The sequence below is a fragment of the Periplaneta americana genome, chromosome 6 (genome assembly GCF_040183065.1).
Source record: "Periplaneta americana isolate PAMFEO1 chromosome 6, P.americana_PAMFEO1_priV1, whole genome shotgun sequence".
In the NCBI taxonomy this organism is placed as follows: Eukaryota; Metazoa; Arthropoda; class Insecta; order Blattodea; family Blattidae; genus Periplaneta; species Periplaneta americana.
Window position 1 is genome coordinate 168250361 of NC_091122.1, and position 17607 is coordinate 168267967.

The 17607-nt window shown below is 36.1% G+C and overlaps 1 protein-coding gene across 5 annotated transcripts in view; it reads right to left on the bottom strand.

Moving 5' to 3' along the window:
• The window catches only part of klar (klarsicht), a 1308544-nt gene that overhangs the window by 71735 nt on the left and 1219202 nt on the right, over nucleotides 1–17607 (bottom strand). For all 5 annotated transcript variants that reach the window (XM_069829505.1, XM_069829504.1, XM_069829503.1 and 2 more), the window contains exon 19: nucleotides 4415–4566. In XM_069829505.1, coding sequence (XP_069685606.1) covers nucleotides 4415–4566 — 152 coding nt within the window. The remainder of the gene's footprint in view (nucleotides 1–4414; nucleotides 4567–17607) is intronic.

The window sequence follows — 17607 nt, forward strand, 5'->3', positions numbered from 1 at the left end:
AACTGCAGGCATTGTATGTTCACCTAACATAATTAGGAACATTGAATCCAGACGTTTGAGATGGGCAAGGCATGTAGCACGTATGGGTGAATCCAGAAATGCATATAGAGTGTTAGTTGGAAGACCTGAGGGGAAAAAGACCTTTGGGGAGGCCGAGACGTAGATGGGAGGATAATATTAAAATGGATTTGAGAGAGGTGAGATACGATGACAGAGACTGGATTAATCTCGCTCAGGATACGGACCGATGGCGTGCTTATGTGGTACAATTTATTTCAAAGTGGTATTCTGTTTTCGGAATTCGTCCTAATCATTTCACGTGATCGAACAAAATACATTTTAATATTAGATCATACTAATGTACTAATTACCAAAGCTCGGAACTTGGGGACTTGTGTCTTTGCACGTGACTAAGCGACCGGACTTCAATGTCAACAAACTCCCGCTTCCAGCACGGAAGTACTGTCAGTTCTGCTACAAAATTGGTTTCTGGCTCCGACAACATGTTGATAATATTATGGTAGGTTGAAACACGTAATTTAATAGCATATATATAATAAAAATAAACATGAAAAATATATCAAATTTACACGTAATTTCATAGCATATATATAATAGAAATAAACATGAAATATATATCAAATTTACTGTTCTGCTGTGTACATTTTATTACAGTGTATGAGTACCTACATTCGAAGATTTTTCGGTACTAGACTTAAAATACTGAATTTTTTCACTGTTACTGTTTTCTGTTCGATTTTCAGCAGTTGCTAGCTGATCTCGTATCTGAGAAAGATAAGTATATCCTAAATTTTTCTCGAAAATAGTTTTCAATTTGTGTGTCACTACTAGGGCAGATCCCTCTACGACTTGATCCATGGCTATGAACAGATTTTTCTCCAATTTGAGGGACTGCAATGCCTTTCAATGAATTCCGTTTCTAGCCTCTAGTTTGTGTGTGGCACAACTTACAAAATATAAACTCTCCATCTCCTCCGAATTTCTCCACGAAATTCTGTATCTTAAATTTAAAGCAAAATGTATTTTCAAACTCCTATAATACTCATTCGAAATAACACGTATTTTCTATTTCCTCAAACAGACCGTTTACCTTTAATTCTCTGAATGTCATTGGGTTCGACATAACAGTTTCTTCGTCCGTCTTCCTGTCATTAGTTGTGGCCACTTTCTTAGTACATACGACTGTCCCTGAGCACTTGCAGCGTGAGCTTTGTGTACGTTGTACCTGTAACCTTACTCATGCACACGACACAAGTCCCCAAGTTCCGAGCTTTGCTAATTACCAACATAATATGCGAGAGGTCCTGGAGGAAAATATACTCTTTCACAAATTATTTAACCATTTAGAAAACACCTCCCAACATGAAGATGAGATATAATAAATAAGTGAATAAGCAAGATATTATTATTATTATTATTATTATTATTATTATTATTATTATTTCAGTACATGGTAGTGTGACTTCTCCCTCTTTGATGATATCTGGTGTCAGTGTCGAACTGGTTGGCGAGTAGGTACTTAAATGCGACAGGCTCATGTCAGTAGATTTACTGGCATGTAAAAGAACTCCTGCGGGACAAAATTCCGACACATCCGGCGACGCTGATATAACCTCTGCAGTTGCGAGCGTCATTAAATAAAACATAACATTTAACATCTGGTGTTAGTTGGCAACACTGAAGAGACAGCGAAATTAGCCTTTTCTTACGTGATCCTCACTATAGCTTTGGATCATGACTTCTGACGCCACATTTGACTATTTAGTAAACTATCTTGTTCACTTTAGCTGTAAATGTACCTATGGGACATGGCCTAAGACGACTTCCTTTGTGGGTATATTTTATGATTGAACTATCTTATCGGCGGAAATATACGGCACTCCACGATAACTGCAAATTTCCCAACTCTGGTCACCCCTGGTGGCGTAGTGTAGCAATATGGCAGCGAGCGCCATCTATATGACTGCGCTCAAGACATCTACGTATCCTCAAACACGGAGAAGAAGAGCATTTGACCTGTCGGCGACGGTAGTGTCAGCAGCGAAAGTCAATATTGACGCAAGTAATGAAGTCCGGTGAACATACGCTGCGGCCACTGCCATGCCAATAGCCGTCCCCATTTACTAGCAAAGGCTCTTGAGCGCCCCCCCCCCTTATAAACATCCGCCGCCGTGTCACCCGGACACTCACTTTCATTATTACAATCCTCTCCGACACATCTCTGCCCACCCCTCGCCATGATAGCGTCGTGTGCAAATAATTTATCACTCTTCCTCTCTTCGATATCCCTTATTTTCCTGGGCCATATAGGAAACATGTCCGTCCTCTGGACATTCAATATCGCAGAGCGGACTACTGATGAGGCTCCCAAGGTGCGATGAGAAAGGGGAGATGCGGTCATCTGTCCTGGATTGTCGAGAAAAGTGGATGACAGGGTCTACTACACGGAATTGAAAATGTTCAACCGCATTTTACGTCCATATAGAACTGTAATGAATACATACATACATAACTGTTCTGTCCAAGGACAGGTCTTTCACTGCAAACCCTGCATTCTCCAGTCTTTCCTACTTTCTAACTTCCTCTTATAAAACAGTGAATATTACTTTGCTTTGAGTTTGTATGTGGAGGTGAAAGCTAGTTTGGATCCACTCAAAATATTTGCTTCAGAATCGCCATTGGCTGTCTAGAAAAGGGAAGTACATATTTCGTATTTCTATCTTCACTGAGAAATGGAAGCAGTGATATTCATTTAAATTAGTGTTGTGGGATTTAATCGATTAATATAATCGTCAATTCCTGTTGTAAGATTAATAGATCAAACATATTTAATCGAATAATCGAGTCGATTAAAATTAATCGGTTGTAGTTGATACGAATTGTTAGTTTGTTAATACAAACTCATACTAAAAATTCCGACAATACTTCTCTCTCGGAAATTACTTACTCAAAAGCACAATACTACTGTTATTTTCTAACTGTAAACCAGGTAGCGTAGGGAAAATCTTTGCACAAACACTTCAGAAAGAGATGGAGACTGTGAGGACAGTGACTTAGTCTACCTCTATTGAATGTTGAAACACAACGCGAAACCCTTATTGAGTTTTATGGTTTTCCAAGAAAACTTCCACCGTGTTGTCAGCTCATCTTCCTAGCATATGAAATACATACTTTCCTGGGATTCGTCCCCCTCATCCCTTATAAAATAGCCATGTCTACGCTGTGTGCAAGTGAGAGCGTAACTACCTTCTTCTCTTTTTAAAATCTGGTAATTCGGTTTTACAATAGGGGGCCAGTCTTCTGTTTCGACCGCTGTAGTTTTGCAGTTGCAGTTTCTGTACTGAGTTTGTATGTGAAGGTTGTGCGTTTAGTTTGATCAAGGAAAAAAATCAGTTTTCTGTGGTTTGTGAAAAGTGTAAACTCCAGTATGTCATATGAGAATTTGAGAGGTAAACTCGGTGAAACGTTTGGATTTAAATTGAACGATCGTGGAGAAGTACTTGACAGAAAAAAGGATTTTTCGTGTTTAGTGATGCAGGAAACATTGTTACTAAACGTAGAACGGCATTTAATTCGGAGCATGTGAATGCACTCACATGTTTAAAATCATGGATGAAGCAGTATTAACTAGGTGAGTCTTCATACTTTTTGTTATTTATGTTTGTCTCAAAAATTCCAGGAGAAATTGACACAATAAATTATAAGCCTCATAATAAATATGTTAGAAAGTAATTAAAATAGTTGTTTTGTAATATAACGTTACAATATATACAGATATACAACATTTAATACTTATGCTTATCACCGAATACAAGTTAAATTTAACAATAATTGTGTATCACAGTATATTAAAACATTTTTTCAACTTGATCAAAACTCGATTAATCGATTATATTCAAATAATTAATCGATTAAATATTCTGATCGATCAACAGCACTAATTAAATGTATTCAGGAATTTCCTACAGACTAAAGTAGGCCTACATAAACGTGCATATAACAATTATATTCCCTTTAATCTATTATCTTTGTAAAGGGCGAAAATTGGAAATATTAAATATTATGTTTTATTTAACGACGCTCGCAACTGCAGAGGTTATATCAGCGTCGCCGGATGTGCCGGAATTTTGTCCCGCAGGAGTTCTTTTACATGCCAGTAAATCTACTGACATGAGCCTGTCGCATTTAAGCACACTTAAATGCCAACGACCTGGCCCGGGATCGAACCCGCAACCTTGGGCATAGAAGGCCAGCGCTATACCAACTCGCCAACCAGGTCGACTCGAAAATTGGAAGATTCTATGTAGGCTTCCCTTCAAATAACATAATGGAACCGAAAGTTTTCCAGACAGATTTGTAAAAATACAAATACGTAAATATGGTTGACGCTCACCTCTGGAAGGTCTCGTCCCATACGCGGTAGAGATCAGCGACTTCGTCCTTCAGTACAGCAGCAGGATGACCACTGTCGGTGAGAAAGCGATGGACGGCCACATTCACTTGCAGCAGTTGCGTCTTACGGTCTCGCAGGGCTGCCAATTCCATCTGGAATGCAAAATTAATACATCACTCGTCAGCGGTTTTCATACTTTGATATTATAATGAAGGACAATCCTAGCACAAAATAAGTCTAAAGCACCGAAAAACTGGAGGTGTTGAGGTAGGCCTACAGCACACGATGGAATAACAAAGTCTGCTTGTGAATATTAAAATTCCGAAAATTGTGACATTTTGTGGAATGATAAACACACACATACATGTGTTTTCAGTGTAAAGTGTGGCAATATTACTGGATGTTTTTGTTTCGGTGGATATTATTTTTTCATTCGCAATGCTTTCATTCATTTTATCTCATTCATTTTCATTAATTTTACTGATTTTAAGTCATTAGAATTGTTTTATTTTTACCACGGCCCCATGTAACAGTGTAAAGCTCGAAGTTAAAAACAAGAGAAATAAAAAACAATTTGTGTAGAATAAACAAGTGTAAAATCTTACACAGCCCCATGTAAAAGTGTAAAACTCGAAGTGAAATACCAGGAAAAAAAAAACAATTGGCTGCAGAATAAACAAACGTAAAGTGTTAGAGCAAATGAAGTTACATATACATTTTAGAATTTTATTTAATAAATTCCCCTAAAATTATTAAGAAAATAAAATAGTTGTTTGTGTTTTTCGATGTATTTTTGGTCCCGTAACATTTTTCCTTATAAAATATTTCTGCGAAACATAAAGGGAAGAATAATTTACAAATAATATTGATTCCTCATATTAAATTCCTATGTCCTGTAATCAGAAATTCTTATAGTTAACTGTTTAAAAACAAATGTATAAAAAATCACACGTAAGATTGCGAAACAAATAAATCCAGAAGGAGAATCTAGATTCTAGTCTATCATATTGTAATCGACAACGATAGTACACTGAATAATTTCACATAAAAAGTACTGAATTACTTAATGTTAATTATTCTCTAATCTTATACTGATTACCAAACACGCTATTTGACGGAAAAATAATTTTTAATCTGAACAAAACCGAATTAATTTACTTTCTATACATAATATACAGTAAATCAAATCACAGACAATACAAAGACCTAATTTCCAACTTTCAATATAGTAAATATCGAAGACAGCTAGTACTCTTGCAAAACGTAAATCCTAGATGCGCACAATTTTCCCAGAACTCGTCTGAAACCCAAGCATCGTCATGCACCTTGGCTACATGCATTTTGTAACGAAAGACACACCAGGAGAGAGAACTAGGGCGTCGGGTTATGTGCCTCCATATGATATGTGTGTCTTGTTGACTTTTTTTTCTCCAAGAGAAGGAGACCATTTCTAAGCGTATTTCTCCCCGCTGACTGACCATATCGAACCCCTCTCCCCTCTTTCAAAAGCCCATGAATGTCTCGTGTTTTTACTGCCGAAACGTTTCGTCCATCTAGCTCCTGCGGGAATTTGCAAGACCACTCCACGAGTCCAGGCACACAGCGTCCATGCAAACGTGCGAGGACCTCAGCCTGTGGGCCGCTTCAAGTGTCTTCAGATAGGAAAAAGAACGCGAAGGAATAGTTCCAATTTTGTAGTCATGACTGTATTATCATTATGGAGACAAGAGGTAAAGTTCTCACATAATGACGATGTCATAGTTCTTTCATCCATTAGAATCCTAGGTTAGTTCCCTAGTTCATGGATGATTTGCAGTTAATAGACTACGACTACAAGGTCGCCATTTTACATTGATTCACAGTTAAAGTGAATTAACTGAATTGTATTCTACGTGGACTTTTGGGTTGACCGTTATTTATTTTTACATTTTTTTCGGAATTAAACAACACAATAATAATAATAATAATAATAATAATAATAATAATAATAATAATAACAACAATAATAATACTTAATTATGGCTTTCAGAGAACTCGAAGGTTCATTGCGCCCTCACGTAAGCCCGCCATCGATCTCCATCCTGACCAAGATTAATCTAGTCCCTACCAACATATCCCACCTCCATCAAATACATTTTTATATTATCCTCTCATCTATGTCTCGTCTCCCCAAAGGTCTTTCCCCTCCGGTCTCCCAACTAACACTCTATATGTAGTTCTGGATTCGCCCATACGTGCTACATGCCCTGCCCATCTCAAACGTCTGGATTTAATGTTCTTAATTATGTTAGGCGAAGAATACAATGCGAGCAGTTCTGTGTTGTGTAACTTTCTCCATTCTCCTGTAACTTCATCCATCTTAGTCTCAAATATTTTCCTAAGCACTTCATTCTCAAACACCCTTAACCTCTGTCCCTCTTTGAAAGTGAGAATACAAGTTTCACAACCATAAAGAACAACCGGTAATATAACTGTTTTATAAATTCTAACTTTCTGCTTTTTTGAGAACAGACTAGATGACAAAAAGCTTCTCAACGGAATAATAAGAGGCATTTCCCATATTTATTCTGTGTTTAATTTCCTCCCGGGTGTCATTCATATTTGTTACTGTTGCTCCAAGATATTTGAATTTTTCCACCTCTTCGAAGGATAAATTTCCAATTTTTATATTTCGATTTCATACTATGTTCTGGTCACGAGACATAATCATATACTTTGTCAATAATAATAATAATAATAATAATAATAATAATAATAATAATAATAATAATCAGCCAGAAAGAATACATACTCAGGAGGCATTCCACAAAATTGTAAAGCAAGTATTTTATTAATTACCAGAATAGGGAGTAAAAAGAAAAACAGACATTACAAGAATAATTGAAATTTTATATTTTCTCCCTAAACAATAATTTTAATTGATTTTTAAAAATGAGGAGCATTAGCAAATTGGGTGTTTGGGAATTTAGCTATTATTTTGTTATAAAGCCTTGAACCGAAGTTGCTACTGTGATTATAAGCTACAATTGTGCTACATTTAGGTTTTGTTAAACATATGTTGTCTTATCGTGTCTCTTTTAAGGCGGTGAGTTACTGAAACTTCTAAAATCCACCATTTTTGAGCTAGATAGTTGAAATCTTTACTGAATAAGCATATCAACATCATAATCACACATTGTAAATTTAAATCTCTTCTCATAAACACTTAAAAAAATTAAACACGCTTTTATTTTCTTAGTGAAAATCCTATTTCCAAAAAAAAAATTAATAATAATAATAATAATAATAATAATAATAATAAAATGAAATTAATCTAATTTTTTCTTAAACGGAAAATTGCAAACTGTACAATGGAGCATTTTTGATTTGTAAAAAGAAAACAGTTTCTTCAATGTTCAAACAGTAATAAAAAATAACACTGCTTTAAGTTACGTACAATTTCTCCAGTAATAAAATCATGCTCAATACAACCAATCAAATGCTCCATTTCACAACTGAGATATTAATGGATAAGTATGCCAAGTTTCATCACTCTTGCTTTAGCCACTGAGAAATAAAATGAACACTTGTCGTTGAAAACGTACAAAATTTATTTTTTGAGATGATTAAATTTAAAGTTTTTGTTACACATAACTTGTGCATTAATACAACTTTTACCAATTATATAAAAGTATATTTATAATTAAGATATTGATATAAAATGTTCATGGCGAGTCCTTGGCATCAACTCCTTTGATTAGATTACCTGGTTGGGTTTTTCCGAGGTTTTCCCCAAACCAAAAGGCAAATGCCGGGTAATATTTTGGCGAGGATTCGCCAAAATATTGTAAAAAAATTGCAAAAAAATTGTAGAAAATTACTAAATTGTAAAACTATAAAAATTTGTAAAAATTGTAATTGTAATATTGTAAAATTTTGACTTGTTCCACATCTTAAAGCTTCATTGCTCATGTAAGATCTATGAAATAAAATAAAATAAATGAATGAATGAATGAATGAATGAATGAATGAATGGAATGTAAATACTCTTCATGAAACCGTACACTTTTTAGCGCGAAAATAAAAAAATGATAAAATTTGTCAAAATTCCACTATTTTCAGCGCATCGTTTTAAGTGCTTGTCTTTTCTTTATCCCCATTCATTCATTCATTCATTCATTCATTCATTCATTCATTCATTCATTTCTACAATAAGTCTTAAATCATGTTTTAAGCATCGCTGTATTCCGATGTTCTAAAACTTCACTCTTCACCTGTTTAAAAAGAAGTGTTAAACATGTCCGCTAATCAATGTTCAATATGTTTAGGAATTTTGTTGGAAGAGGTTAGTTCCCGGTGTCCACCCCTGACCCGGAGAGTCACGTCTTGACGAGCAGAACCCGCCAAGGGAGCAACTGTGTCCACAACACGCGCCTCTCTGGAGAAACAAGTGCAAGAAGGAAGAGGCCCATAAACCTGGATAATTTATGTACAAGTACCAGAACATCGCATCACTGTCAGAGTCGCACCACCTCTACGGAATTCTGCCGCCCAGTGACGTTCCGGCGCTTACCCCATCTACTAGAAATCAACACGTAACGGGAGACAAAACAGTATTCACAAATTATCCTGCCCTGTATTCTCGGAGAGCTTTCAAACGGATATCAGTCACTATACAAATGCATTCACTTTCACGTTCATATGAGTTACTTTATCGACGATAACACAAAAGGTAGCGATTAACAGAAACATTATGCAAATCTAGTCTTTCAGGTGAAGCTCCCTGTAAAGTAGATTTGAATAATTTCAAGGGAAAAATTGTTCCGGGGCCGGGTATCGATCCCGGGACCTCTGGTTGAACGTACCAGCGCTCTACCACTGAGCTACCCGGGAACTCCACCCGACACCGTCTCAACTTTTCCCTTTATATCCACAAAACTCGCGTGGGCTGACGAAACGCCAGAGACCCACAACGAGTGCACACAATCTCTGTGTGACTTGGAATTGTGGTTTTCTGTTAACGTACACAGTGACGTATATATTATGCAAATCTATTGTGTGCACTCGTTGTGGGTCTCTGGCGTTTCGTCAGCCCACGCGAGTTGTGTGGATATAAAGGGAAAAGTTGAGACGGTGTCGGGTGGAGTTCCCGGGTAGCTCAGTGGTAGAGCGCTGGTACGTTCAACCAGAAGTCCCGGGATCGATACCCGGCCCCGGAACAATTTTTCCCTTGAAATTATTCAAATTATTCAACAGAAACATTTATGCAAAATGAGGGATATTAAGGAACTTTTGTTGACCTGTTTTTAATGTATTACACTGAACTATGGATGCAAAACGAAACGAAGAATGGACGTACACTGGGCTGCAAAAGAAATGCCGAAACGAAATTATATCATTTTCCGAGGACTTTAGCAAACATGGCGAGGTGGAAAGCTATTTTCCTGACATCAATTTTTAAAAAAAAACATGTAAATACTACTTTTATAACATGTTCACGTTATTATTTAATAAGAATTTATTTTAATTTATTCATATGGGCTATTCAATCTCAAATCGACCGAAAAAATAGAGAAAATTGACCTTGCAATTTTTAAATACAATGAAACTTTTTTTGTCCGTTGATAACTGTGATACAATGCTTTGTGCAAAGTTTGAGGCATCAGAACTTCATAGTGTTTAAATTAAACATATTTAAATTTATGGTATTTTCATAAAATTAGCAACTTTAAACTGTTGTGGCTCCGAAACCCTTTCACCCAGTGATCAAAATCATGGTTTATTTTGATGCTGAGAAATTAAAGTTTATTTTGACATATAAACAGTGTTTCTTACTTTTTATGGAAATGGAGAAATTAAGACGCCTTTGACCACGAAAAAATATTTTTAAAATATATGGTTAGATTCCGCATTGAAAGTACAAATAAACACATATTTTTTTACTGGTGCACCGTTGATAAGAAAGTATTGAAAATATCAAATAAAGAAAATAAATAGTACGCGCGTGAACTAACCAGCTGACTGTGAGACGGGAGCTAGACGAGGCAAGCAAAGCCAGGAGACAAACACGTGATGTTTCGTCTATAGCACATAGCTGGGCTAGCTTTATCACAGGTTTTCATAAACACAGGAGTAAAATGACACCCAACGCTCGCTTATCTTCAGGTCTCGGCCAGTGCGTGCGGTACTGAGCCGTTCAAGTCCAGGCGTGTGAAAATAATTTATTTAATACCCTCGAAACTTATTGCCGTGACACTAAGCAAACAATGCCGAATCCCTCTTAATAATGCAAGGTTTTTTCTCAATATTTTTTACATTTTTCCAAATAGGCAAAAAGCATAAAAGTAAGTAAAATCAGATTATCTGTCTCTCTGTATATAATAAAAATAAGAATTACCTCTTAACATAACCTACCAAATGTCAGCTTCAAAATGAGCTCTCGTTCAATGTTCTGCAATAAATGGTTCCAGAGTTCTGAGCGCTGAAAGAGGCATGTTTTTATAAAATACGCTAAATTTGTCGCTCATTAGTACGAAAACCGTTTGACTTTCGATAGTATATTTTTGAAAATGCACTGTCCTCAGGACCTTGTATAAATAGGAAAAAAATTAGAGTATTAAAAAAATGCGAGGTTTTTTACTAATCGATTTCATATGGAATAGCCCATATAGGCTACTTTTATTTTGTAACATTAATAAGAATTCTACACGAATATAGTAAAACTGCAGTTTATATGGTATTCCACAGCCTTCCTTATTATCCATGGATGCTGTCATTGTTACAATCGATATATACGGCCAGTTACGTTTCATATTGTATTAACAAAAAAATCCACCAATTTTATTATAGAATAAAATATAAAATTTTATTGTAAATACAGATACAGAACTGAAAATTGAATTCAATGCCTTTTGTGTATCTCTATTTCTATCGTTTTCGAAGTCCTCGTAACACGATAGTATCACAGTCTAATATGTAGTCACGAAACTTGAGTTGATGAGAGTACTAGGAACAATAGACTGTGCCGGTACTATTTCGCATTGTCTGTGATGAGGCGATAGTAGCGATCCTAGTGGTTAGCAACTATCTATGGATGCATATTCCCTACGCATTAAGCTTCGTGACTGTATATACTAGACTGTGATAGTGTTTCAAATCGATAGCGACTTCGACTCGGCATTTCTTTTGCAGCTCAGTGTATAGGTAAAATCTGATTCATATAATTTTAAATACAATTGCAAAATATTTAATTGATAACCATATAATGTTAGAAAATTTTTAAAATAGGTTTTAAGTTATTTAAAGATTGTGGAAAATATAAGATAAATACCCCTTTCGCTTACTGATGCCACAAAGAGCTAATATAAAAATACAAACACGGAATAAAATTGACAAATTCGTATCACAAGCTGCAGTATGATTACAAATGAGGGCGTCCGACAAAGCTGGCCTTTATCACCACTACTGTTGATGAACTGTAAGTGATGTCATTAATTTCAGGGGGTTATTCTTTGAGATATTTCAACCAAAAAACGTTTATACAATTTTGCTCGTTTTCGCTTCCTTTTCGAGATAAAAACTGTTTTTTTTTATAGAATACTTCATAGCGTGGTTTGGGAAATCCATTGATTTAATTCCCAACATGTTCAGTCAATTTAAGAGAGCAGTGTATAAATGATGGAAATAATATTAGTTTTTAAAAATTCTTTTCAGAACGAGAAGTTTTACTTAGCTACTTAAATCTAGATTAATATCAAGGGAAAAATTGTTTCGGGACCGGGTATCGAATTCGGGACTTTTGGCTGAGTGCGCCAACGCTCTACCGACTGAGCTACCCAGGAACTCTACCAGACCCCGGCTCAGTTACTCCCTTTTATACCCACATACTTCAAGTGGGTTGACATGACGTCAAAGACCCAGCACTGAGCGCACGTTATTTCTTGTAACTTTAAATTGTGGTTTTCTGTTAACGAACAGTGATGTGTAATCTATTACACAAATCTGATTTTTCAGGAAAGATGACTTGAATAATTTCAAGGGGAAAAAAATTGTTCCGGGTATCGAACTCAGGACTTTTGGCTGAGCGCACCAACGCTCTACCGACTGAGCTACCCAGGAACTCTACCGGACCCCGACTCAACTATTCTCGGCCCCGGAACAATTTTTTCCCTGAAATTATTCATCTTTACAGAAAGATATTCCTGAAAAGTCAGATTTGTACTAAAGTGTACTTCCCTATAAGAACGCGTTAAATAACATGACTGTAATGCAAAGTTGAAAACGTCAGTTCAAAAAACAAAAAAACAAAAAAAAAAAAAAAAAAGACCAAAATCCAGTCAGATAAATATCTGACAGAGGGAAAACCCTGTCGCGATCGAGATAAGACAATGCCAATAGTGTGCAGGCTACTCGCTCTGAGCGACATGCCTCTTTTGTTTGCTTCGGCACGTACCGATATCTGGTTCATCAAAGTCTTACCAACATCACAACGTAATTCCCAAGTGTTTAAAAAGTAAAATTCGACATTTACCTTACTATAGCTGGTTGCGATACGTATCTAAACTACATCTCTTACAAGATAGGCTATGTATAACATGGTGATAAGAAATGGTGGAAGAAGAGATCAGATTCAGATAGGGCCTATTATTTCATTCCTTTTCTAGATAAAATAGAATGCTGGAATCCCGATTAAACTTGAAATAATTGAAAATTAATCATGTGCTACCAGGCTGGGAAAAACAAATTCGAGATTTAAACGGTTAATTTTATTGTAATTTAAATATTAATTCTCTCTTAGTGATTGTGTGTTCTGTTTTGTCGGTTAGCAAAATCGAACACATCTTTAAGGAGAGTGGTTAATAAGATGATAGCACCGGCGTAGCTCAGTCGGCTGAGGCACTTGCGTGCCGATCCGGCGTGAGTTCGATTCCCGCTCGGGCTTTTTCCGAGGTTTAGCCCAATCGTAAAGCGACTGTCAGGTATTGTATGGTGAATCCTCGGCTTCATCTCGCCACACACCATCTCGCTATCATCAAACTCAGTCACTAACTATCGCAAAAAAACTTTGCTTTGTATTAGTTTTGGTATTTTTACGTCTTCACTTGTGTGATACAATAACTGACTGCGGGCGCAGTGTTTGTGGTGTTGCGTTGAATGGGGGGAAGCGTGTAACGCACGTGGTTAAGAGTTAAGGCTGCTGCATTCATATGGAAAATTCTTGTAAGTCGCAATCGAACTGCGAAGCAATCTGCAATAGGTTCTCGAATATGGGCGACTACACAGTAAAAAAAAAATCGGTTCATAAGGTGAAGATGGCAAAAACGCAACAAAAAGTAGAACATTTCCTAAAAAATGACAACAGGCAATAAAATACAAAAAAGTGCAAAATAAAAATAGGCTACATTATTTCGTGTGGAAGTGACACGAGTTCGTATTCAATCCCGTATTGTCTGTGACGTCTCAGAAAAAAATATATTCATCAGCTTCCTAACCCTAATAATAATAATAATAATAATAATAATAATAATAATAATAATAATAATAATAATACAACATTCATTTAGTGTTCTGTCCAAGAGCAGATCTTTCACTGCAAACCCAGCTTCCTACAATCTTTCCTATTTTCTGCTTTCCTCTTCGTTTCCTCATATGATACACATATCTTAATGTCGTCTATGATCCGATATCTTCTTCTGCCCCGAACTTTTCTCCCGTTCACCATTTCTTCCAGTGCATCATTCAGCAGGCAGTTTCTTCTCAGCCAGTGACCCAACCAATTCCTTTTCCTCTTCCTGATCAGTTTCAGAATCATTATTTCTTCACCCACTCTTTCCATCTTCATTTCTTATTCTGTCTGTCCAGTTCACACGTTCCATTCATCTCCATATCCACATTTCAAATGCTTCTATTCGCTTCTCTTCACTTCGTCATAATGCCCATGTTTCTGCCCCACACAATGCCACACTCCATACAAAGCACTTCACTAGTCTCTACCTTAATTCTCTTTCCAGATGTCCGCAGAAGACGCTTCTTTTTCTGTTAAAAGCTTCCTTTGTCATTGCTATTCTCCTTTTGACTTCCTGGCAGCAGCTCATGTTACTGCTTATAGTACATCCCAAGTATTAGAATCTGTCCACTTGCTCTACTGCCTCATTTATAATTCGCAAGTTTATGTTCTGTATTTTTCTTCCCATGACCATGGTCTTCGTCTTATTTGCATTTATCTTCATCCCATACTGCTCACAGCTGTCATTTAGCTCCAGTAGCATATCTCTTAGTATCAATTCCTCTTCTGCTAACAATGCCATATTATCAGCAAATCTTATACACTTTATTCTTCTTCCTCCTACTATCGCTCCTCTCATGTTCTGAAATCAGTTCTTTACTAAATCCTCCAAGTAGATGTTGAACAGAGTAGATGATAAAGGACATTCTTGACGTACTCCTCTCCCAATTTCACTTCCTTCTGACATTTCTTCTCCTATCCTGACTTTGACTCATTGTTTCATATAAAGATTACTGAACAGTCTTCTCTATTTCCAATCCACACCAAAATAATAATAATAATAATAATAATAATAATAATAATAATGATAATTATAATAATAATAATGATAATAATAATACTAATAATGATAATTATAATAATAATAATGATAATAATAATAATAACACAAAATATTATTTTAAATATATTATACACGCAACAATTTCGGAAATACAAGATACTGTATTATGAACTGCTGATAACTTTCGTAAAGTATCAGAGAAATATGACTCATTCGAGGAAGCTTGATATAATCTGATATAACAAACAAATTATAACTGTAGATTTTTTTATTTTATTGGGTTATTTTACGACGCTCTATCAACATCTAGGAACAACATATTAACTGAGATCAAGGATAAAATAGCCATTGGCAATCGAAGCCTGAGAGCATTAGATAAAATTATAAGAACCAGATATATCTCCAAAAAAATGAAGGTGAGGATTTATAAAGCAATTATTAAACCTACAGTGACTTTTGGAAGCGAAACCTGGACTCTACCTGAACGAGCAATAACCATCTTAAATACGTGGGAAAGGAAAATTTTAAGAAAAATTTATGGCCCTATTTATGACAAGGAAGAGTGGAGAATTAGGACCAATTCTGAACTACAAAAACTATATAAAGATCCAAGTATTGTCACTGATATAAAAATTAGACGGCTGGAGTGGCTGGGCCACATTATCAGAATGGACAATAATAAGATTCCTAACAGATTATTAGATGCCACGCTAAGTGGTAAAAGAAGAGCAGAAAGACCTAAACTACGATGGTTGGATGATGTTCAGGATGATCTAGTTAAAGCAGGAATTAAGAGATGGAGACGGAGAGCCCTAGAGAGGGAAGATTGGGCGGCAATTCTTGAGGAGGTCAAGGCTAAACTAAAAGGGCTGTATGACCACAGATGATGATGATGATCAACATCTAGGTTATTTAGCGTCTGAATGATATGAAGGTGATAATGCCGGTGAAATGAGTCCGGAGTCCAACACCGAAAGTTACCCAGCATTTGCTCATATATAACTGTAGAGAGATTAAGAACAGTTGTAAGTAAAATACTATCAACCGCAAACATTAATGATAAATAATCTATCCTATGTTCGAGGCAATAACCCATTACGTTCTTTACTCCTTTATTTATTCTCGAAAAGAAATGTGATGCCGGACTTAAAATTTGAAGGAAGTCATCTGGTATTGACAACGTGTTTGTTTTCATTATCTTGTAGCCCATTTAGTGCTAACATTCTCGATATAATTTTCATGTATCAGCCACTTTCATATCTGAAAAGCTTTAATTCGTTTATAAACAAGCCTTGTTAGACCGCTGATGTTTCAAATTCATGTATACACAAGGCTGCGTATGAGTGTTATCATAGATTAAACAGCATGACTCTAAAGTGATTTTAAATGTATGAGTATGTATGCAAGGCAGCTCAGAACGACCTCATAAATTAAACAACACAAGAAACTCCCAAAATACCTCGAACGTAATGTGTGACCCTGTCCTGGATCTGTGAGGAATAAACATGCAGTCTTGGAAGATCCTGGTGACATACAGTTTCCTGGTTAGACAAGCATTGAATCATCGCACTTCGGACTTGAAGCAGGAGGATATTTCAACTGGCGACGGATTAATAAAATCTTGTGAAGACGGATTATCCAAGCAAATTCTAAACTAGCATCCCACAGAATGAAATGGCATCGTCCATTTAATGTTTTTTTTTTTTTTTTTTTAATTTTAGTTGGTTATTTAACGACGCTGTATCAACTACTAGATTACTTAGCGTCGATGAGATTGGTGATAGCGAGGTGATATTTGGCGAGATGAGTCCGAGGATTCGCCATAGATTACCTTGCATTCACATTACGGTTGGGGAAAACCTCGGAAAAAACCCAACCAGGTAATCAGCCCAAGCGGGGATCGAACCCGCGCCCGAACGCAACTTCAGACCGGCAGGCAGGCGCCTTAACCGACTGAGCCACGCCGGTGGCTCCATTTAATGTTGACAAATGCTAACAGATATTAATAAAGCAGGTAAAATCACAATTCTATCTACTGCAACAATGTTATTTATTTGTTTATTTATTTATTTTTGATTGATAGAATGATTTATTGATGTAGCCTAATATTAAAATGTACACAATGGGCCAAAAAAGGCACAAAATTAGGAATACTCTATTTTCGGAAATACATAACATTAATTTATAATGAATACACTGTTGGAAAGAGTAGACTTTAAAGATGAGCAGGACATTTTATTATGTTTCTTAGGCTCAATTAAACTCTTATGTAGGTCAATACACAATAATGCGAAAATAGTGGTTTTTGAAGACAAATTATTACTTCAAAATGCCAAAAAAAAAAAAAAAAAAACTGAATGTTGATAAAATTAATAATAATTAATGATCTTTCAAATAATTAAAATTAAAAATGATGCTCTATGTGACCGCCATTTGCCCGCACAACCATTTGTAGGCGTCTTCTCTACTGTCCAATAGCACTGGATATCTGTCTTTGATCAAGCCGGTCCCAACATTCAAGAAGGCGTTGTTTTAAATGTTCAATATTACGAATTCTTGTTTTGTAGTAAACTGCTTTTTGTGGTTGACTCCATACAAATAGTCCATAGGATTAAGATATCGTTTGAAACTCCAGCCGAAACCATC